The 24,050-nt window shown below is 40.5% G+C and overlaps 1 protein-coding gene across 1 annotated transcript in view; it reads right to left on the bottom strand.

Moving 5' to 3' along the window:
• Window positions 1–24,050, bottom strand: part of LOC104670260 (piezo-type mechanosensitive ion channel component 2) — a 188,021-nt gene that overhangs the window by 66,174 nt on the left and 97,797 nt on the right. Inside the window, exons 3-5 of the mRNA XM_030926181.1 lie at window positions 17,734–17,896; window positions 4,480–4,690; window positions 2,855–3,068 (exon numbers count right to left, since the gene is read on the bottom strand). Of these exons, the coding sequence (XP_030782041.1) occupies window positions 2,855–3,068; window positions 4,480–4,690; window positions 17,734–17,841 (533 nt within the window). The 5' untranslated portion in view covers window positions 17,842–17,896. The remainder of the gene's footprint in view (window positions 1–2,854; window positions 3,069–4,479; window positions 4,691–17,733; window positions 17,897–24,050) is intronic.

Below are 24,050 nucleotides of genomic sequence, written 5' to 3' on the forward strand. Positions count from 1 at the left end.
CTGTTACAGTAGGTAAGTGGTCAGGCATGAGTGGGGTAGGAGAGGGCACCCCCACGCACCAACCGGGAACGTCAGGAGACCATAAGGCGATGGTCAGGAGGTTGTTACACTGTCGCTCTAAAATAATAATTGGTTGCAGCTGGGGTCCCGGGAAACGCAGTCTCCCAAGATACAGAAAAAACAAAACAAAACTGGTGATCAGCAGCTTCCCGATAAGACTTCGGGAGTTGAGTGAGTGGACTCGAGCATGCGCAGTAAGAGGTAAAATGGCAGCGTTTAACTGGTGTACGCGACCTTGTAGGAGAATTTAGGGAGGGAAGAGCACTTCAAGTGAGCATGCGCACAACTCCAGCAGACGGACTGCACGTGCAGCGCCCCCCAGGGGCTGGCAGGCCACTGTGCATGCATACAGCCCACCCCCAGCGAAGAATCCAGGGAAAAGGGACCAAAGACCCTGGAACATGCCAATATATAAAACCCCAGTCAAAGGTCAAACTGTGCACTTGATTTCTCAAGTCGCCTGCTTAGCCCGCTTCCAAGTGGACTTCACTTCCTTTCATTCCTGCTCTAAAGCTTTTAAATACATTTTCACTCATTCCTGCTCGAAAACTTGCCTCAGTCTCTCCTGCCTTACGCACCTCAGTAGAATTCATTATTCTAAGAAAGCAAAAATGGAAACTGCAGCAGATCCATGGGAATTCGCTGCCAGCAACATACTTTGGTGCTGCGAGACTCAGATATGTTTCACTGCTAACATTACCATTTCTGTTCCCTTTCTTTTTTCTGGAACTGTCAATTATGAACCTTTCCTTACACAAAGAAAAGTTCAAATAGGACAATAGATAACCCTATACTGATCACCTAGTTTAAATAATTTTGTCTTCTCTCTGTTAACTATTCCTATGTATATATCTATGTATGCATGTATCTATCGATCTATTATGTTTGTTGTTAAACCATTTTTAAGTTGCAAACATCACGGCACATCTCTAAATAACTCACCATGTATCTCCCAAAATAATAGCATTTTTCTGTCTACCCACAAAACCATCATACACCTAATAAATCAGCAATAATTCTATGGTATCAATTAATACCCAGTGAACACTGAAATTTCTCTGATTGAACCCCAAAATACGTTTTAAGAATTTGTTGTTGCACCAGGATCTGATCTACAGCTGTGCTTCACACACTTTTAAGTATCTACTGTTCTCCTCTAGACAGTTGCTGCCTCCACTCTCTATGCAGACTTTTTTTTTTTTTTTTTGAGAGGGAGTGTCGCTCTGTCGCTCAGGCTGGAGTGCAGTGGGGTGAGCTCGGCTCACTGCAAGCTCCGCCTCCCGGGTTCACTCCATTCTCCTGTCTCAGCCTCCCAAGTAGCTGGGACTACAGGCACCCGCCACCATACCCGGCTAATTTTTTGTATTTTTAGTAGAGATGGGGTTTCACCGTGTTAGCCAGGATGGTCTTGATCTCCCGACCTCGTGATCCGCCCACCTTGGCCTCCCAAAGTGCTGGGATTACAGGCATGAGCCACTGCCCCGGCCCTATGCAGACTTCTTTTTCATGCTGGTTTTTTTTTTTTTTTTTTTAAAGACCCATTCATTTGCCTTGCAGAATCCACATTTTGAATTCTTTTGATTATTTTCTTGTGGAGCTATTTAAATTGTTTCCTAGCCTTTATATTTTCTGTAAATGGGAGGTTAGGTCAAAGTCTTAACAATATGATGCTGTATATTTCATCTGTTGCATCACACTGAGAGGTGTGAAATGTTGAGCTATCTCATTTTTGATAACGTTGATTTCAATCAATTCCTCAAGATATTGATCACACCTTGTAAAGATGTTATTTTTTCTTTGCAATTAGCAAGCATCAACAAGGTTCTACTTTGTCATTGTGCAACCACCACAACCTTTATAGTAATTATTTCAGGTGTGGACATAATAGAACATATCATTAAGGATTGATGAACAGTAATTCTCTAATTCTGTTAATCCTTTGCCTGTCATTATCTAACATCATCCTGCATGGAGGAATTTTCTCTCATTCACTGAGAATGACTTATTAAAAGTCAAAGTAAATGCTGGATTCTTTACCTTTAATTCTCATTTTCATAGTAAGGATTTGGTGTAATACTCATCTCCAATTGAAGCAAAGTATTTGATGTTTCTCTCTCCCTTTCTCTCTCATACCAGAGACTTACGTATTTTCTTATTCATTTATTTATTTGGAGACAGGGGCTCACTCTCCCCCAGGCGGGAGTACAGTGGTGTGATCATGGCTCACTGCAGCCTCGACCTCCCAGGCTCGGGTGACCCTCCCACGTCAGCCTCCTGAGTAGCTGAGACCACAGGTGTGCGCCCTCTTGCCCAGCTAATTTTCTGTAGATAAGGGATTTCACCATGTTGCCCAGGCTGGGGCTTTTATTTTTAAGTTTTTTACAATTAGTTATTGTTTCTGATGCTCAATTTGTTCTCGTATATCGGGCCCGTGAGACGTCTTTCTAGTTGGATGCTGTGGCACATCCTTACTGTTCTTCAGTGTAAAATGTTCTTCCTGATCTTCTTCCCCGGCTGAGACTACTGGGTCTGTTTCATTCCTGCACATGACAGCTCCCTGTCCTCCTGCATCCCGGCAGCATCTCCATCTGAGGAGACCACTGTCCTCCTTCCAGACTGTGTCATCCAATACAATGAAAGTGCCAGACTGCCTCACCCACCCCCACAGAATCTTTGCTTAACACAGCAATTGCCTGCCATCAAGAATGACCCTGCACATTCACAGTGCCAAACCAAGGTCCCAAAGGCGTGGGGGGACAACCTCTCCTTGAAATGCCATAAAGATTTCTCTTACCTTGCGTAGTAGTCACTGGGTGGAACTGCTTCTTGAAAGAATTGGAACTGGTATAAATAAAGTCCAATCAAATGTCCAGCAGTGAAAATAGCCAGCAGAACACAGAGGCAGCTGAACAGCAATGGGTCGAACGTCCGGCACCAGGACCACCAGGTGCACAGACCCAAAAATACAAAAAAATACACAGATGATGTCAAAGACGGCAACATCATACCTACGGAAAAGAAATGTAATCACAAAGTCAGGTAGAACTGGAAATTCATTTATCATTCAGTGAATATAACTATTTGAAATTATGTGAATTTCCTTCAAGTGTTTTTAGGTATTTTAAAATAGTAAGTTTTAAAAATCATATTTGATTTATATAATAAAAATTAAGGCTATATTTATTGTGAAAAAGTCGTATATGAAAGGATAACTATAAATACAAAGATATACCAGATGATTTAAAAAATTCCACCTGTGGCATCTGAACTAAGTAAATGTCTACTTTTCATACCAGTAGCATTTGCATATTTACTTGCCTGTTTCCATCTTTCTACTTCTCCCAAATTTTCAAGAATTCATGTACCTGTATGTCTGTTCCAACCTTTCCTGAAACCATTTTCTTTATAATAATTTACTACTTTTTTTTTTTAGTTACCTAGACGTCCTGGCCAATTAAACTCTCACTGTGCCCTGCTTATTTTATTTTATGTTTTGTAGAGATAGAGTTTTGCCATATTGCCCAGGTTGGTCTTGAACTCCTGGGTTCAAGTAATCCTCCCTCCTTGGCCTTCCAAAGGGCTGGGATTACAGGCATGAGCCACTGCTCCTGGCCAATAACTCCTTTAAAAGCATTTTTAAGAAATCATAAATAAAACCATCACCTTAAGGCAAAAGGAGTCTGTTTTATTGGGCATTTTGAAATGATTCCTCATTAAAATGTTGTGGTTTATTTCTTGAGAAATTCTACTGTCTTTTCCCCCATTTTTCCCCCTATTAAAAAACAGCTAAGTTGCTGCAGCTTTGCAGTTTGCTTGAGTCTACTCTAATATGCCTTCCCTAGCTCCGGAGCAGTGGTAACCAGTGGAATGGAAGGAGGGAAAAGATCAAGATAACATTATTATGGAATAAGTGGTCCAACGCCAAAATTTAAAGGAAGTGAGCGTCTGTGGTGGAAGATTACAATCTAACTTAGGAAGAAAAATAGTCTATCCTAGAGAGTTATATTAAGGTGACTATGGGCTCATGTAAGCAGACAGACCTCCAGAACCTACAATATGGCTTGTGATGGGAACATGCACATTGTTAATTGCAGCAGGTCACCATTCCAAAGCTCTAAGGAAGAGGATTGTTGTTATTCTAATCTAAACCTAGAAAATGGAATCGCTTAGCATACATAGAAAAAGATTATTTTGCAGAGGTTAACAGAAACCATCTAAAAACATCAAAACTAGAACTAACCGGGAAAAATTATTTTGTGTGGTTTGCCCATGTGGCCAGTTTTACAAGAGCTACAGTTATTATCTTCGTGTGGTGGAACAGATCGTTTCCTTCATTTCTTCTTCAACCATTTCTCTCAATCACCAAAGCACTGGTGCTTGTGCCTTTTACTACGTGCAGCCAGTGTGAGAGACACTCACCCGAGGAGCCCAGTAAGATGGTAACAACCACTTTCCCAGCCGTGGTGATCATGTTGCCAATGAACTCTTTGAGCTTAGAGGCCACAAAGGCAAGCCTGCGGAACATTTTTAACCTCGTGCTTTCTTCCAACTCGCCTTCAACACCATCTCCTCCGTCTAAATCCTCTTCATAGATCAGTGCCTCTTCTGAATCAATTTTTTCTCCTCCAGCCTAAATAAAGGACAAACAGGAAACACTCAAGTCCTGCCTATCCAGCCAGCAGATTACAGAGCTTCTAATTCATGGGTCAATCAATGTGGTGAATTTCACAGATCAGGAAAAAAAGGAAGACAACCAGTTCATTCCCCTCAGGTCTCTGATAATCCCTGTATAAGCCCAAGTAACTTTGATCTTTCTTGAAGAAGTAAACATCAACAGGAAACATCACAATTATAGGGTCCCTAATAACATGTCATGTTCCCTATTTGTGCTTATTTTTTTTAATAGGCAAAGAAGAAACTGTCCGAAACATCTATTAACAAGTTTGGTTTAGATCAATCTGGGTTTGGGTCTTCAAATTTACAGAGCTGGCCAACAAGGTGATAGGAAGTTTGATAAAACTATCCACGGCTTTGACTGAAAGCGTGAGCCCAATCAATGCTTAGGAAATTCTGGTTTTTTTCTAAGTTTATCTTTGTTCACTATTTCCACATTTCCTGACCGTGAAAGAATGAGTGGTCCTGGGCTTCTTGGCTACATATAGAGCTGATTCCTATCTTATCCTTTTAGAGAATGCTATGCTGGTTCAAGCCTGGGCAGCTCAGCACCTTAGTGCTTTAAGCACAGATTTAGGGAGTTAACACATGTACCAGAACATATGCATATTTCCGTGTATTATTTTAACCTGGGTATGCTAAGGCATTTTTGCTTGTTCGTTTTGCATTTAAAGAATAAACGGGGGGCTGGGCACGGTGTGGCTCACGCCTGTAATCTCAGCACTTTGGGAGGCCGAGGCAGGTGGATCATGAGGCCAGGTGATCGAGATCATCCTGGCTAACACGGTGAAACCCTGTCTCTACCAAAAATACAAAAAAAAAAAAAAAAAAAAAGAATAAATGGGAAAAATTTTTTTGGCTAATTAGAATATTTCCCTAGAAGGGTTACGACTTTTTCTTTTTCTTAAGAAATCATAAATAAGGGGCCGGGTGCGGTGGCTCACGCCTGTAATCCCAGCACTTTGAGAGGCTGAGGCAGCCGGATTATGAGGTCAAGAGATCAAGACCATCCTGGCCAATATGGTGAAACCTCGTCTCTACTAAAAATACAAAAAATTAGCTGAACGTGGTGGCACGCACCTGTAGTCCCAGCTACTCAGGAGGCTGAGGCAGGAGAAAATCGCTTGAACCTGGGAGGCGGAGGTTGCAGTGAGCCAAGATTGCGCCACTGCACTCCTGCCTGGCGAGACTTCGTCTCAAAAAAAAAAAGAAAAGAAAAGAAAAGAAAAGTAAAGAAAAAAAGAAATAATAAATAAAGCCATCACGTTAAGGCAAAAGGAGTCTGTCTGAGATGCATGAAACTTAGTGTGTGCATTTTTCCCTAGGCCGACAGACTTCATATCTTTAATCTCACAAAGCTAAGAAGAATTGTTAAGCCCAGTTCAGGCATCTATTTAAGACTTAAAGAGTAGGGTCTGGCCTCTCCATGTTCCCATTTTTGATGGTTCTTTTTTGATATATTTAGTTCTGATATTTACTTAATACTCACTGATGGTGTCTGACCTCTTACTATGACCAAGTTCACGGAAGGAAGGCAGGGACTGGAGGGCCGGTGCCAAGTTCTAGTTAAGCGTAAAGCGGCCTTCAGGACTCAGGCCTTTCGTGTGCCCAGGAGAGTACACATGGTGAGTGACTTGAGTTGACTATTGATGAGCCAAGGCTAAGCCAGCCCTCCGGCCACTTACACACACACACAGGGATTTAATCCTGGGCCACTTCAACTTGACTTCCACTGTACTTCATCATGACATATTTGTATATTTTTTTCTGAAGCAAGAGGAACATCTCACGCTCAATCAATAAGATTTTTCTATAACCATACAGGGCCTAGTGTGTCCTAGCATCTATAGGAAGTGATATAGCAATAAACACATAAACAAGTAAAATATTAACCAGCTAAATATCTCACAGTAATGAATGCTATTCAGGGAGGTCGAATAGGGTGATGTGAAAGTGATTAACTGGGTGGCTGTTTCCAATTCAGAGGTTAAGGAAAGCCTCTCTGAGGAGGTGACATTTAAGCTAAGATCTGAATGTCACAAAGTTACCAGCCCTGTGAAAGTCCTGGCAAAGTGCATTCCAGGTGGAAGACAGAGCTGGTCCAAGGCTTGGTGGTGTGTGCAGAAAGAGGGTAAGTGACCCCAGGCCCGTGGCCACTTCCACTCCCCTAGAGAACAATTCCCACCTCATTCTCAGAGGATGACCTTGCTTTCTACTGCTCCCAGAGAGGAGCTGCCAGCTCCAGCCAGTACATCAGACCACCCAACTGCAGCTGGCCTGCCATGCATGCACTCTGCCTTTCTCCTGCAACAAGACAAGCTGCATGTGCTCCAGCCACAATGACTGCATCCCATCTGCTGAGGACACCAGGGAGAGAACAGCCCAGCCACCCTGGGTCTCTCTCCTGCATCACAATGTGCTTTCTTTCTGCTGGATCACCCCTGTTAACAGGCAAGGGCGCGTTGCTGTCTCACCTTAAAGAAACACACCCTTTCAACCCACATTTGTCTCTTAAGGTGAAACACTCTAGAAGAGTGGGCTAGACTCACCCACTCCATTTACAGTAAAAACGCTTCCATACCTAATTTCTCTTGAACCTACTCGAATCAGTCTTTGATCTTCAACCACTCCATCTAATGAGAGGCACACATGATTTGCTTTGTCACATAACTCTAGTTGCTCCTGGGGCGGCACAGAGGGAGGAAGCAGCAGGGAGGTGATGGCTGTGCTGGAGGACAGGGGAGGTAGAGGTGGGGCTAAAGTGAAAATCCTGCCTTTGGAGTCTGTTTTGGAGGTCAGATTAGTAGGACCAGCTGGAAAGTTTAAAGTGGGGAGGAGGGATAGATGATAATCAGGGTGGCTCCTCTATTTTTGTCTAGGGAGGACAGACAGGAGGGAGGCAGATTGGAGACTGAGAGTCCACATTTCTGTTTTGAAAATTCAGTTCGGAGACCCCATTCAGGCATTCTTGGAGGTATCCAGCAGACAGCTAGTATAGGAGTCCGGAGTGTTGGAGAGGGGCGGGAGCTGAAGAGGGCTTTTTGGAATTCGCCAGCATGTGATGGTTTAAAGGTCAGTAGCCTGATGAGGTTACCTGGAGGGAATACAGGGATGGCCCTCCTCCAGGTGCTGCTGCCCCTGAGACCACTCTGCCTTTCCAGGTCTATGCCACTTCCTTGCCTGTCAGCATTCCTTGCAAGAAATGACTGGCAGAATCCAGAATCCACAGGTTCTCTTTGCCTCTTTGCTGTGGGACAGACTGTTCCCACCCCTTAGGATGCCTTCTCCAGCTCCTCAGGCCCAGGGCAGCTCTTCCATTCAGCTTACTCCATCTCCCCACAAAGAAATCCACCCATCAGAGCTATTGCCAGGACACCCACACCATCGTCAACACACAAACGACCTGCTCATCAGGCATCTGTTGCTTCTTTCCCCATCACAACAGGTGAGCAACCCATTAAACATCTCCCTCTAGGAAGGAAGTTTGGCCAAAATCTTTAGTCACTGCACTTGAAAAAGAAGCAAAAGGAAAAACGTAGCCAGGGCCGCCTGGGTCACAGTCAGAAACACACTTGTGACTTTCATAATAAATGCGTTCTTATTCAATTATAGAATTGCTACGGATGTAGATTAAATCAAATAGAAATCTCTGAGCAAGATGCCTTTGTGAGGTTATACAAATGCATTTCCCTGACCTGTCTTAGGAAGGACTGGGCCTTTGTGATTTTTATAAACTTACCATGGTACTTTAGGTTTTTCAGCATTTTTATACAGAAATCCCTGGGGCTGTCAGTTGAAAATACTTTTCAAATTTGCCAGGCTGAGAGCCAAGAGCGAGACGGGTTAGACTCTGTGAGCCCCTACTGTCCTGGTAGGTCAGGGCCAGAGCTGCCATTAGTCATGTCAGCCTGGCTTATTAACAGAAAGGCTTTTCCCCCCCAGGTCTGCTGAAGTATAAACACTGAACCTCTGAAAGAGAATGGACTCACTCTCGCCTGTTTACTAACAGGCAGTCTTGCTTGCTGGAGCTGTAAGCTGTCCCTGCAGTGGAACAAAACTTCAATCTGGCCTTGATGCTAACGAGGAGGAAAGGCTGTAAATAAAGATTTAACTTCCCTGGTTCCTGAGTCATCTTAGAAACTGAAGACAAAATAAACTCTTTACAGTTTAAAAAGTCAAATAAATGATTACACAGATTATTGACTATGTCAAAATCTAAAACTTATTTAAAGACATTTAAGTCGTTTATCTCGCCTCTTTAAAAGTTTATGATTTCAACAGGAAATCTTGTTATTGGCAACAACATGCATAAATCTAAAGAAGAATATGCTAATTGAAGTCAGTCAGGCACAGAAAGACAAATATGGCATGATCTCACTTCTACATGGAATCTAAAGAAGTTGCACTGATAGAAGTAGGGAGTACAGCAGTAGTTACCAGAGGCTGGGGAAGGAGGCCGGGGACCTGGAAAGGGGAGATGCTGATTCAAGGGGTACAAAATCTCACTTAGACATGAAGAACGATTTTGGGGGATCTATTGTACTGCATGGTGACTGTAGTTATTAATGTATATTTCAAAATAGTTGGGCAGGCACAGTGGTTCATGCCATAATCCCAGCACCTTGGGAGGCCAAGGCGGGTGGATCACCTGAGGTTAGGAGTTCAAGACCAGCCTGGACAACTTGGTGAAACTCTTGTCTCCACTAAAAATACAAAAATTAGCTGGGCATGGTGGCGCACGCTTGTAATCCTAGCTACTCAGGAGGCTGAGGCAAGAGAATCACTGGAACCCAGGAGGCGGAGGCTGCAGTGAGCTGAGATCACTCTGCTGCACTCCAGCCTAGGCGACAGAATGAGACTCAATCTCAAAAAAAAAAAAAAAACCAAAAAATAAAATAAAATAAAAATAATAGAATACTGGAAAACATGATAGATAAAAGTTACTGATTTCAACATTTGATAACATGTATTAGTGTAGGCTCTCTCATTTCACATAAGGAAGCTCTAGATACTACGGAATCAACTTTATACAAGGCCAGCCTCTTCTCTGTTAGGGCCCTGAATAAGGGCCTAAACACAAAGCTCTCATCCCACAATGAGATGGGATCTAAACCTTTGTATGTCTGCATCTCATCCCACAACACCCTCTCACTCTACAGCAGCACTGGTTCCATTAAGCCATAGCATCCACCACGATTTTCACTCAATTTTGGACAAAGAAAACACAATAAATCACTTCTGGTGGGACCCAAACATCCATGTTTCATTACTCCCAAGCACTATAAAAATCCAACTGGGTTGGAATAAATCCTAAGGATCACCTGAGGACCCTTAAGAGGGCAGATGACCAGGCTCAACCTCAAACTTACTAAATCAGAAATTATGGGAATGAATTCCAGGAATCCGTATGATTAAAGTACTCTCTGGGGTGATCTAAAGCAGCCCCTCCAGAATCCATGCCCTGGCTGACATTGGCAACCACTGATCAATGAATTCTCCACAGGGGCTCAGCTGAATAGGCATAATCTGAAAATATTTTGTTTGAATCATATCCTAGCAGACTCCCTTATGTGGAAAATAGATTGAAGTAAATTATCTCTGGAACCTCCTTTAGGTTTCAGTCAAGCTTTGGACGTCAGAGCAGAGCTTTTCGTGCAGCTTAATCCGTTTTTTTCTCTTCTTCGTGGTTAAAACCAAGCTTTTAAAAACATTTCTATAGAAGTGTATCAAAGTCACATATAATGAGTCAAAAAATCTGGGAGGCAAAAGGAGCATTTTTCTAAAGTGTCATCAGTTGTTTGTTCATTGTTTATTATTAAAAGTTAACAATTTATTTTAACAGAATGGGTTCATCTCAATACAAGAGCCAGAGGAAGGAGAAGACAAGCGTTGTGACTCACTGCAAAAAACGAATTTCATCCCCAGGGTTCCCTTGTGAAAGGAAGAAGGGAGAGAAAAAAGATAGATGTGTTTGAATGCTATTGTGTACCTTATGCAAGCCTAACGTGATAGCATTTAATGGATAAAGCAAATATTTCATTCTGCTGCTAGATTTGTTTTGGGAAGATTATTTTTCCAAACTCGTAAGATCAGCTTAAGCAGTCCCTATTTCATTTGGAAAAGTGAGTGCATAGATGTTGCTTTCAACCACCATCTACAAAGCAATGGAAGTTTAATAAAGGACAGGGAAGGACAAACTGTCCTTTTTGTCAGCTGTCCTTTAAATTAAATGGATTAAATAGTAACAAAAAATATTTCTTGTTAAATATTAGTTTTTGCTTATCCTGGCACATAGTAGGCTCTCGGTAAAGATATACTGAATAAATAAAGATGCCCAGAGATTTAAAAAAAGCATCCTTCTCTGAAGCCCTACCAAGACATGGTCAATCAACAGCAGTTCACCCACATATCAGTGTGCCCTGGCAAAGCCCCAGAAGGGCAAGAGTGGGGACAAGAGCATCCATGCAAGAGCAAACTACACAGCAGAGCTCCAGAAAGACAAGATGGAGAAGAACATCTCTGCAGGAATAAACTGAACAGCAGAAACTCGGAAGGACAAGAATGAGAAGAGCATCTGTGCAAGAGTGAAGTACACAGCACAGCCCCAGAAGGACAAGAGTGGGGAGAAGAGCATTTGCACAAGAGTGAACTACATAGCAGAGCCCCAGAAAGACAGGAGTGGGTAGAAGAGCATCTGCACAAGAGCAAACTGTACAGCAGAGTCCAGAAGGACAAGAGTGAGAAGACATCTACATGAGAATGAACTGCCTGGAAGAGATCCAGCAGGAAGACAGCTTACCCCATCCAGACACAGAGAGAAGGGCAGGGTGGGTACTGCACAGTGAGGGAGTGGGGCAAAAGCACAGGGTGAGGACATGAAGGTAGGATGTGGCCAAACCATGCAGAAGCATGAGTATCAAGGTCAACAGACTGAATTTTATTCTAGGTTAAAGGGAAACCAAAGAAGTGTTTTATCTAGGGAAGTGGCATAATTTAACTTTAATTTTACAAGAATAATCCAGATGCTGTGTGCAGTATCAATTGGATAGGATAAGAAGGGAAGCTGGAAGTGGGGAGATCCAGTTAGAACATATTTTCAGGCCTAGCTGAGTGGCAGTGGCTGCTTGGTGAGGACTGTGGCAGTGAGTAGAGAAAAGTGGACTGATTTCAGACAGAATTTGAAGGTAGAATTCAAAAGATTTATTGGTGGTGACAGACAAAGGCCCCAAGAAATCCATGTCACATCAGTGTTTCTGACTCGAGCATCTGGGTAGATGGAGCTTCTATTAACCTTGATGAGGAAGTCAGTGGGAAGAAGGAGTGGAGGTAGGGGAAGGAGCTGTGTCTCCTGCTCCCAGACATATGACCACTATTTTCAAAGCAATATGGGGAACTTATTTACATAAAGTGGGTGAAAATTCTATTTCAAGGGTATTTACAATCTAAAGGAGGAAAGAAGTACAAAGAGGTGAGTGGGATTCCTTGAGTGATGCAGGTTCTCTGGAGTTGGGACAGATGGCATGAGGGGTGGGACTCTGGTTCCTCTCAACTCAGCCCTACTCTACCCTCAAGAAAGGGACACAGGGGCTCTGCAATTGCCTCACACAAGTTTCTCATGTGGGTATTTGTGGTTATTTGCAATTCAAATGCATGAAATCACCTATCAAATGCTGCAAAGACAGAACAACATATTCCAATAAGTTGTAAAAATATTGATCTAAAAAGATTGTTAAAGGTGAAAGGCATTTTTGGAGCTTTGATTCTTTGAAAAAGGCAGAGAAGAGGTACGTGCTGTTAAATGTTGCTAAATTAATTAACAAATGGGCAAAATAAAAATGAAGATTAATCTGGAATCATTTTGTTTTAATAGTTTAAAGATACTTTAGTTGATTTCCTCTTTGCTAATTCTTTAAATCATTTTTGAGTTGTATATTTGAGTCCATGCTAGGCAATGTCCACTCAATGAACATATTGTCAATAATAATATCCCTGCCTTTTTTTTTTTTTTTTTTGAGACAGAGTCCCACTCTGTCGCCCAGGATGGAGTGCAGTGGTGTGACCTCGGCTCACTGCAACCTCTGCCTCCCAGGTTCAAGCGATTCTCCTGCCTCAGCCTCCTGAGTAGGTGAGACTAAAAGTACATGTCTCCACACCTGGCTAATTTTTTGTATTTTTAGTAGAGACAGGAGAGAGGTTTTCACTATGTCAACCAGGATGGTCTCGATATCCTGACCTCGTGATCTGCCCACCTTGGCCTCCCAAAGTGCTGGAATTTTAGGTGTGAGCCACCACGTTTGGCCGCCTTTCTACACAATGAAGGTGGCTCTCACTGACTGTCCCAAGGGCCTGCTCCACAGGTGTGCTGGTATAAGAGGACAGGATGAGTGGGCAACCATGCTCTCACCTGGTGACCAAGGATGTGGCTGGAAGACTCTGGGGGAATAAAGTCAGTCATGGACTCAAAGTTAACTAGCCTGTGATAAATACCAAAACTTTCCAGAAGACAATAAATAGATCCATGACTTCCTCCAATAAAAAATCATCTCTTCTGTTTAAATTAATGGCATCTAAAACTTCTAGGATTAAAAGCTTTGTCCAAATTGTGAATGTGTTTTACCCCAAGAAGACAGACCAAGTGTCCGGCATTTTGAGGTATGTATGACAGGAAGTTTTGCCCAGTTTCTGAAAGTGACCTTAAGGACCAGCAAAGGGAGTCACCCACTTTACCACTAAGAGTGGCAGTGACAGCCTTTAGGACAACCACAAAGAAGCCTTTTCATTCACACTAAGTCATGAAATGCAAAGTCTGCAAGGCAACTGGGCAGCCGTTCAGCTTCTTACCATTCTGAATGGTTCCAGGTTTCAAATGATCATGTCTGTGTGCTTGAAGAAACAGGATCCAGAAAATTTAAAGCTGGAGACTTTGCACTAAATCTCAGGCTAGAACTGAGCAGATGTTGAAAGCCTAATTAGAAGACAATAAAACGATTGATTTCTCTCCTTCTTTGTCTCTTGCTCTTTAAAAAAAACAGCAACTTGAACCTCAGAGTTGAGACTTGAAGCACAGCCCACTTGGTCATGTCATGTGCTAGAATGCAGATGCTGTGACAGGCTAATGGACACTAGGAATTAGAAAGCAGGGTACAAAATCTTTCAGGTTCAGAATAAATTTCCAAATAACATTAGCAGGACTTAATGTTGCATCCCTGAATTTTTAGCAGATGGGGATGACTTATAATGAAATACTATTTTAATCCTTCATATTTGACTTGTCAGTCTATTAAGAAGATGCCTCTTTACACAGGCTAAGTCACGACTGCAGTTCCTATTTGAATAAGCATTTGATTTATCAGAAATTTGGCTTAATAATACATTAAAATACTATTTAAAAAGTAAGGCCTCAAATCTCATGTAATAGCTAGAAAAAGTTGTAAGCATAGGATTATACAAGATAATGTCAGATTGATGAAATGATATATTGTTTGATTATGTAAATAACTCTTTTCTACTCAATTTAATCTTCATAATACAACTCTTCTTATTTAAGATTTCAGATCAGGAACCTTTCTCCCAGTTATGATTGATTTGTAGATCTGCTTCTGAATTAAAATGAACAAATGGACAAGACCACAAATGTGTCAGTTGAGAAATAACCTTTGATGACATTTCAGGAAAAGGGTTTCCTTGCTGAAGTCGGCTCTCGGTAAAATGCAGGAGCAAGGCACAGGCTCCCACTGCACTGCCATCTCCACTTCCACTGGGAGTTTTATGGGGAATCCTTGGATTTGTGAACACCTTTAAAACACCAAACTCGAGCCTTATCAAATCAGTGAAGATTACAGAAGACCCAAGAATCTTCCCCAGGGATTAGTTGCTGCTTTAAAACAAGACTGCTTTGGAAAAGGAATTCTTACAGGCACCAGTTGATTAATCCTGCCATTTCTCCATTGAGATAAATGAAAGAAGAAATAATGCCAGCAAACACTGTTCTTTCAGTATCCTTAAAAACCAAACATTCCAGAGTGCAAACTACAAGATTTATAAGCAGCAGGAAATATGTTGTGGTGTCAAAAATAAAATAAATCCCCTGCTGATTTTGGCCAGGTACTTTTATTCCTTTCAGATTCAAGTCCAGATTGTCACATGGAAGCAATTTTTCGTTGTGAATTAATCTCTGAAGATTCACCCACCCCGCTGTTCCTCCTGGGCTACCTGATGGGCTGGAACGTGACGAGAGAATAAAATCAATTATCTAAAATAGCCCCAAACGAATGTAACTGAGAAGGAAAATAATGCCGTTATTATGACATTTAGTATTTTCAATGTCCCTAATAAACAATGTTTAGAGTATCTGTCTATCTTATTGTTATCTTTAAATAATGTGATTAATAATACATAAGGCTTACGTATTCAAGCAAATTTCAAATGGAAGTGAAGTATCCTAAATCTATCGCTGAAAACTGAAATCAGGAAGAAAATGTGACTTGAGAATTAACCCATGTGACCGCATTATGTTCTTTTCTTCATCAGATGTATGGCACCTCACAGCCATGCTTTTTGTTGATCAGTGTAGGCTTTCTTAGTCCTATGGCAAACAGCATTTGTCCTTGGTCACATAAGTTCTTTTTATAAGAAGCTGTTTCTTCTTAAAAGAAACCATTCATGGCTATCTGTTATGAATGGCACAGAAGAGATTCTTTTACTGAGTGGGTTGGCGTCAAAATATCTTCCCATTTAAGTGTCAATAATTCTAAGAGGAACATTGGAATTTGAAATAGCTCTACTACCTCTCAGATTGGAGAAGGACAAAATGAGCAGAGCAAACAGCAATTGATCTAAGCAAGCAAAATGAGCAGGTACTGTGGCAGGGGCTTTTTTTTAGAAATTTTATTTAGCATTCACAACTACTAGGTGATACAGTATTAGTGTCTCTCTTTTGTAGAAGAAGAAAGAGAATAAACAACTGTCTCAGCATCATATACTAGGCAGCCTCCATATCTGACTGCTAAGTCCACTCAATTTTTGATAATTATCCTTTCCCCTCCTTCTATAGCTACTATTTATGAGAATAATAATGCATGCAGGGCTTGAAATCTGGATGATGGGTTGTTGGTTCCAGCAAACCACCATGGCACATGTATACCTACGAAACAAACCTGTACTTTCTTGCACATGTATCCCAGAACTTAAGTTAAAAAAAAAAAGAAAAACAAACAAACAAAAACTTGCCTTTATAAATAATAAAAATAAAAAATACCCAAACTGAAGAATCTGAGTTACTGGTTTACTTTCCCCAAACTTAGGCAAATTTTGGTAAAGATTATTTAAATAAAGTCATTTTCAAACTGTAAATGTAAAAAACAGACAAAATTTAAATCTTCTGTCTTACAATTGTAATATCAACAAGAAGAAAAAGCACCCTTCCATTTTTAGGACACTAATGCATGCCTTATGGTATCAAGTCTTGAAAGTAAGATGTAAGCGGGTAGTAGCGACTTTGACTTTACTATACTGTTACACCAAGCATCATTTTAACATTTGCCTTAAAAATAGCAGAATATTGATAAGCAAGGTGATTGCATATCTTTTACCCATAAGAATTGTAGACAATATATACATTTTTAAAGATAGGTTCTCGCTCTCTCACCCAGACTGGAGTGCAGTGGTGCGATCTCGGCTTTCTCAGCTCACTGCAACCTCCACCTCCTGAATTCAAGTGATTCTCCTGCCTCAGCTTCCTGAGTAGCTAGAATTACAGGCACACACCATCATGCTCAGCTAATCTTTGTATTTTTAGTAGAGACAGGGTTTCACCATGTTAGCCAGGCTGGTCTCGAACTCCTGACCTCAGGAGTTCTGCCCACCTGGGCCTCCCAAGGTGCTGGCATTACAGGTCTGAGCCACCATGCCTGGCTAGACAGTATCATTTCTAGTTTACATAGGTTTATTGAATTATATCCCCCCTTTATTGTTTTTTAAATAAGCATACAAGGCAATTGTCTGCTTGCTTGTGAACCACATAAATCATTTTCCATAAGTGAGAATTTTCCTCCCTCAATGCCTTAATGGTTAACATTCTTAATATAAGTAACTTCAATTCACTTCAGTTTTACAAGTTTAATATCTTGCCAAAGCTTATGACTGAAAACATTTAGTACTTGCAAGTGTTTTGCATCAAATGTCCAAATCAAATATTTTTAGTCACTTTTTCCTTTATAAATGTTATCTTTCCACTAATAAATCAATTACTTTTTAAATTGATGTCACCTAACCTCACCTAACAAAGTACAGTTATTAGAACATTACCAGTGTCCTGAGGCTGGTCAGGGGGCAGTGTGAGAGCCGTCTGACAGCTCTCATACCCAAGGATGAAAATAGGACAAGCTTCCAATTCAGCAGTTACTCCTGAAACGTTTCAACCAGCCAGCAAACATACATTTCATTCATTATTTTTACCTTTCTAAAATTCTCACACTTTTCCAAATATGTATGTTTTTCCCCCTTGGAGTGCTTTAAAACAACTTGATCAAAGCACGCCAAGTTAACACCACTCCACTGAGCAGGACAAGATGCACAGACTGGAAAGCTGCCCTGCAAGGGGGAATTCATTTTTTCCCCTAAAACTACCAGATGTTACTTCTTTAAATATTCTGCAATAACTAAGGTACCCAGACCAATTGAACCATAACACTATGTATGACCTTGCACGGTGAGCCTCCGAGATAATATCACGTGATAGTTTGGGGTGGTGGGTCAAAGCCTGGCCCTTACCTATGAACACCCCTGAGCCTGTCTTCTCATTGCTAAGGTGTGGACCAGAGTGTCTGCTCACTGGGACTGCATGAGGGTGTCAGGCAATGTGACAGTAAACGGTTAAGTCAAGCACTGTGAATCATAACGTGCTCTGTAGGCTCAGCTGTTATTATCATAGTTCTTCAACTCATTAAGGGTCAAGGTCCTCAGAAATCAAAGAAGAAAGAGACATGGAGTTGGATTTACCAATTCTTCATTTTCAAACTCCAGGTTACTCTGTGCTGCTTCGTCTGTCACAGGTTTCTGAACAATGTTTCTACAGAGAAGCCAGATGGTCAGACTAGCAATGAACATCCCGATGTCAGGTACAAACACTCTGATCCCATTGCCAGCATCAGCTCCCTTTAAGCTACAAAGGAGAAAAAAGGGGAGGGGAGAAAATTTAGTTCTTATATTTCTACAGTTAAACTGCCTTATAGGATGTTTTGGTCTTGTTAATGATTTAAAATAAAAGATGCTCAGTTTCTCCCTAGAAGGTACAAGAAAGCTTTTTATTGACTTGAGTGTCTCACAAAATCTACACATTCAGGAAGATTCCAGTGTTCCCTGGAGTTTCAGAAATATTATAAAGAACTCTTGAACCAATTCTCACTCCTAAAACATCCTAATGGACTATGTTTTGTTAAGTAAACCACATGTCCAGTACAAATGCAGTTGTTTGCAATCCAGCTGAAGCAGTCTAAAACTAAATACATACTAGCAGCTAGAAGATATTTTACTTTTGATATAAGTCAAAGATACAAGGAAAATAGAGAAAATATTAAAGTAATCCTGGAATCCAGGACCTCTTCATTATTTTGTGTACTTGGTTGATTTTGCCTTCTGTATTGTTCCAAGAAAGGTGGATCCAGTACATTTTTTCTTTTAATCCCAGAGAAGCAACACTGAACTTAGAAGAGTTGAGTTCAAGTCCAGGTCTGAAACTTAGTAGCTGCATCCTACTGGGGGCTTCTCACAGCCATCTGTTCTGCTGTGCTGAAGAAGTAATACTATTTGCCTTCCTTATTTTGTTCAAGTGACGTGAGATACTAGGCTATGGTTTCAGAATAAAATATAAATACATATATATGAAATAATGTTTGTGAAAGTTCTTTGTAAAGAATGAAACACATATTTTCACTAAGCCTACATTTTGAGAAGAGCAGCATCAATTGACATTTAGATACTTTTCACACATGTAGGGCATTTTTGTTATAACTGAGATCCTGAAACAACTATATTTAATAATATAGCAGGCAGCAAAGGCCAGAAGGTGAAGTGAAGAGTAGAAAGGGCTTCAACTGGAAAAGGAGGAGAGATCTGTCTGGGAAGGGAATAGAAACACCATCTGTGATTTTGGGAGGCGTCCAGGGGTAATGAATATGGGAATGAGAGGCAGTATATTGAGTTGCCAGCATAGTTGGCCAGCACACATCACCTCAGCTGAAATGTGTTCTGGCTAAGCTCACTCTGCTGCAAGACACCAGAGTTTAATAGCCACTGGTAGACTTCTCACACCATTCAGCACACGACACAGGCCAGCCATGTCCCTCATCCAGTGCTAGACGCCTGCCCTGTGTGCCTTTGCAACACTGAGCGACTGGGCTTGCAGTGCTATAGCGATGTGTAGCGCTGTAACCACAGTACCTATTACTATTATTAAAAGCCACAGGAAGAGCGATTCCTGGCATGTTCTCTGCTCACTCATATAATATAAAAAAGCTGTAACAAGAAAAACCTAATGAAATGACTAGGTGATATGAAGAAAAAGTTATACAGACTTAGGTTTACAAAATGAATTTAAAATACGGAAGATACAGGTAGAGGAGTCAAGAGTCTGTACCAGCATTAAAACTTCTGGGGAAGATGAGATGATTCATGGAAAAATTAAGCATAGAACTTCAAAGGAGGGTTAAGCCTTGAAAAAATGTTTATCAGAGATATAACTTACTTAGGGAAGGGAAGCAAAAGATAGAGCAATATACCATGTAAATACATACATATATATGTACATATATTCATATGCACTTTAAGTGATTACACACTGCATTCATTTACATTATATATTATATATTTTGGTGGAAACATTTTAAAATAATAAATAGCAAGAACCTTGGCATCTAGAAATAGCTACTGTTAACATTTTTGAAAATAAAAGTTATCAATAACACCTACCATTTACTGAGCGGTTACTTTGTGCTAAGAGCTTTAGACACATTATTAATTAATCCAATCAACCGTCATATTGAGTTAGGCATTATTATCCTCCTTTTACATGTGAAAAGACTAAGTCTTCAAAAGGCAATCTAACTTCCCAAAAGGCACATAGAAAATACAATTATACTCCATTCTCCTTACGTTCACTTTAATGCTTTCAACTGCTTTCCCATGTATGTATCCACATGGCCTTCCTTTCCAATCTTCCTTCTATACGTGGATGTGCACATTTATAGTTAACAAAACTAAGTTCATTATTTACCTACTGTTTGCAAGCTGATTTGTTCATTTAACATGTCACTAACATTTTTACAACTCATTGATGATTTATTTTTATATATCATCATACTAATGGACAGAAAGTATTTATTTAACTAGTCAACAACTGTTATAAATAGAATGTTTCCATGTATTTGTTACTATAATATACATAAAAATTAAACCTTAATTAAAGAGTCTTCTAATCTAGGATCTCCTAGGAATCAATCCTCAATCTACTCAGATTTGCTTTAAAAAGTGGTCTAGCCCGAAACTATGAAACTACTAGAAAAACACATGAAAACCACTAGAAGAAAACTCTGAAACTACTAGAAGAAAATATGAAACTACTAGAAAGAAACACTGCGGAAATACTTCAGAACATTAGTCTGGACAAAGATTTTTTTTTGGGTAAGACCTCAAAAGCACAGGCAACAAAAGCAAAAGTAGACAAATGGGATTATATCAAGCTAAAGAGTTTCTGCCCAGCAAAGGAAATAATCAACAGAGTGGAAAGACAACCTAGATAATGGGAGAAAATATTTGCAAACTATCCAGCTGAAAGGAATTAAGAATTAGAATATATAAGAAGCTCAAACAATCTAACAGTAAAAATAAATAACCAAATAAAAACAGGCAAATGATTCAAACAGACATTCCTCAAAAGAAGACGTACAAATGGCCAACAGCTTATGTAAAAAAAAATGCTCAACATCACTCATCGTCAAGGAAATGCAAATCAAAACCACAACGAGTTATCCTCTCACCCTAGTTAGAATGGTTATTATCAAAAAGACAAAAAAAAAAGTGCTGACAAGGATGTGGAGAAAAGGGAACCCCTGTATACTGTTGGTGGAAATGTATAAGAGTGTAGCCACAACAGAAAACAGTATAGAGGTTCCTCGAAAACTTAAAAATAGAACTACTAAATGATCCAGCAATCCCACTGCTAGGTATATCCTCAAAAGAAAGGAAATTAGTATATCTAAGAGATATCTGCACTTCCATGTTTACTGTGGCACTATTCACAATAGCCAAGATACGGAATCAACTTGAGTGTTCATCAACAGATAAATGGATCAAGAATATGTGCTATATACAAAATGGAATATTATTCAGCCATAAAAAAGGAATGAAATCCTGTAATTTGCAGCAACATGGAAGAAACCAGAGGTCACTGTTTTAAGTGAAATAAGTCAGACACACAAAGACAATGTTCTCATTCATATGTCTGAGCTAAAAAAGTGGATCTCATAGAGGCAGAGAACACAGAAAGGTGGTTACCAAAGGCTGAGAAGGATGGCAGGGAGGGGGAGTGAGGAGTAGTTGGTTAATGAGAATAAAAATAGAGTTATATAAAAGGAATAAGTTCTAGTGTTCAACAGCACAGTAGGATGACTGTATTATTCATGTTTATTGTATATTTCAAAATAGCTAGAAAAGAAGATTTAAAATATTCCCAGCACAAAGAAACGGTAAATGTTTGAGGTGATGGATACTCCAATTACCCTGATTTGATCACTTTATATTGTATGAATGTATCAAATATCACATGTACCCGAAAATATGTACAATTATTACACATCAACTTAAAAAATGATCTGGAAGAGAGACTGTCCTGTGACAGCTTCATTTTTACAAATGGCCTCTAAACTCTTACCCCATTTAAAAAAATGCTTGTGTTAAAGGTTTTAAAATATAGCAAATTGCTTTCATTTGGAGAAAGAGTAAGAAAATCCACTTAAGAGAGCTTCAACCAAACTACATTTATATTATAGTAATGAAATCTGATGAAGGAATTCATCGTAGGAAAATTGCAGAGATTCATGGTATACTTTTAAAGTCTACCTAACCTGATTGAAAAGAGTAAACTAGAATATCATTAGAATGAGAAAAAATGGGGATCAAGGAATGAGAAAAAATGAGGATCAAGAAAAGAGACCAGTAAGAACAAAAGGCGAGGCTTGGGGGGCTGTTTTGGTGTGGGGCTGAGGTCAGAAGTAGTAGTAGGCTGGTACTACTCAGGTGGATTTTTGGCAATCGATTATTATAGCTCTTTCATGGAAAACAAATTGACTGTTTTATGAAAACATTTTCATTTTATGAAAAGCACCATCCAAATAGAGTCGAGAAAAAAAGACTTCTTAAATTAAAGTAACAAGAACTCCAGCTGTGGCCTCAGCTGCTTCTTACACCACAACAGACAGAGCAGGAAAGCCGGAGTCTTATTCCTTTCCCACCTGTGGATTGCATTAAGCCCCAATTTGCAAACAGTCACTTTGAGGCAACAGTCTCAGCTTTGTGCTTCTTGGTCCCAAAAGAGACATTTTATAACATACATATATTAAGGGAATAAATGAATGTAGTTTGCTAAAGCAATCACTCCACCCGCTGTGATAGAATTTAGCTACTGAATCCAGAATTGGGCTGCGATCCCTACTTAGAATGGAATCATTCAGCCATAAAGGTGCTAAACTATTAACTACTACTCTTGGCTTGCTGAGTTAACAAAGCAGTGCATTCATAATACTGTCATTGCAGAAACAATGACACTTTTGAAAAGTATGCACAATAAACAGGTCATAGTCTGACTGATATGTCATTTGGAGACTATCTTATCAATAATGTTTCCTTCTTCGGTGCTTACTAAACTACATTCATCAGAATGCCAGTCCTCAGCAATGCTGTCCATCAAAACAAAACAAAACAAGACAAAAGAGAAAAAAGAAACAGTCATTGGTCCAGTAAATGTGAGAAACTCACAATGCATACTATTATACTAAAAGACTTGAGGAGTTCTGTAGTAAAACAATTACATGTATTTGACCCGGAAACCATTTCTTACAAGTTTCTTCTGAGGCTCTTACATGCTACAGAGCTAGTGCTCAAGAGAAGCTTTTGAGAAGTGCTGGGCTACAGAATGTTCCTTGGTCTCTGTTTCTCTTTGAAATGAATCAATAATTTGGAAGCTATACTAACATATATAATTATACACATACCTTCTCCATACATTTAGTTTTTAATAAGCCTTCGATAATTTGGAAGTCGGTAACATCTCATTTCATTGTCTCATCTAATTGTTCAACTACCCATCCATTCACTAAGTCAGTCACTGAAATGATGGAGCTGGATGAGAATTAGAAATAGTCTAGTCCATTTCCTCATCTTACAGATTGTGGAAACCAATGAGTTTTTATTTATTTACTTTTTTGAGACGGAGTCTTGCTCTGTCACCCAGGCTGGAGTGAGCGGCGCCATCTTGGCTCACCGCAAGCTCCACCTCCCGGGTTCCCGCCATTCTCCTGCCTCAGCCTCCCGAGTAGCCGGGACCACAGGCGCCGCCACCACGCCCGGCTAATTTTTTTTTTTTTTTTGTATTTTTAGTAGAGACGGGGTTTCACTGTGTTAGCCAGGATGGTCTCCATCTCCTGACCTCGTGATCCGCCCGCCTCGGCCTCCCAAAGTGCTGGGATTACAGGCCTGAGCCACCGCGTCGGCCGATGAGTTTTGAATGGCTGGTTCAAATACACGGTTAGGGACAGAGCCTGACAGCAAGCTCAGGCTTTTTACTTTCTCACTTTGTCTCTGGAGGCGACACTACATCACGGGCCCCCCTCACCCATCCACCTAATACAACAGGCCTCCTCAACCCACCACTGCTCAGAAAATGCCCTCTCAGGGGCTGCCCCTGCTCTCCCAACTGCAAGGCCCAAGTGACCCATTCCAATTCTCATCACGTTCCACCTCCATGCTGCATTTGACAGGCAAGACCAACCCCTTCTACTGTCAAATCTCCGTTCCCTTGGTTTTCTTACACTCTCTAATTCTCTACCTACCTATGAATATCCATGAAAACTCACGTTGCTGGGAAGTCCCACTAAGACATTCTGAATTGGGTTGTAGCCACTAGACTCTTCTCTATGTCCTACTTAAATGTTGATGAGTCCACAAAACTCTGTTCTTCATTTATTTTTCTTCTCACTCTACATCTACTTGGAGATATATCCATCCCCAAGGCCCTAACCAGCATCCACATGGTGACTTACTTA

The sequence above is a fragment of the Rhinopithecus roxellana genome, chromosome 21, assembly GCF_007565055.1.
Source record: "Rhinopithecus roxellana isolate Shanxi Qingling chromosome 21, ASM756505v1, whole genome shotgun sequence".
Classification (NCBI taxonomy): Eukaryota; Metazoa; Chordata; class Mammalia; order Primates; family Cercopithecidae; genus Rhinopithecus; species Rhinopithecus roxellana.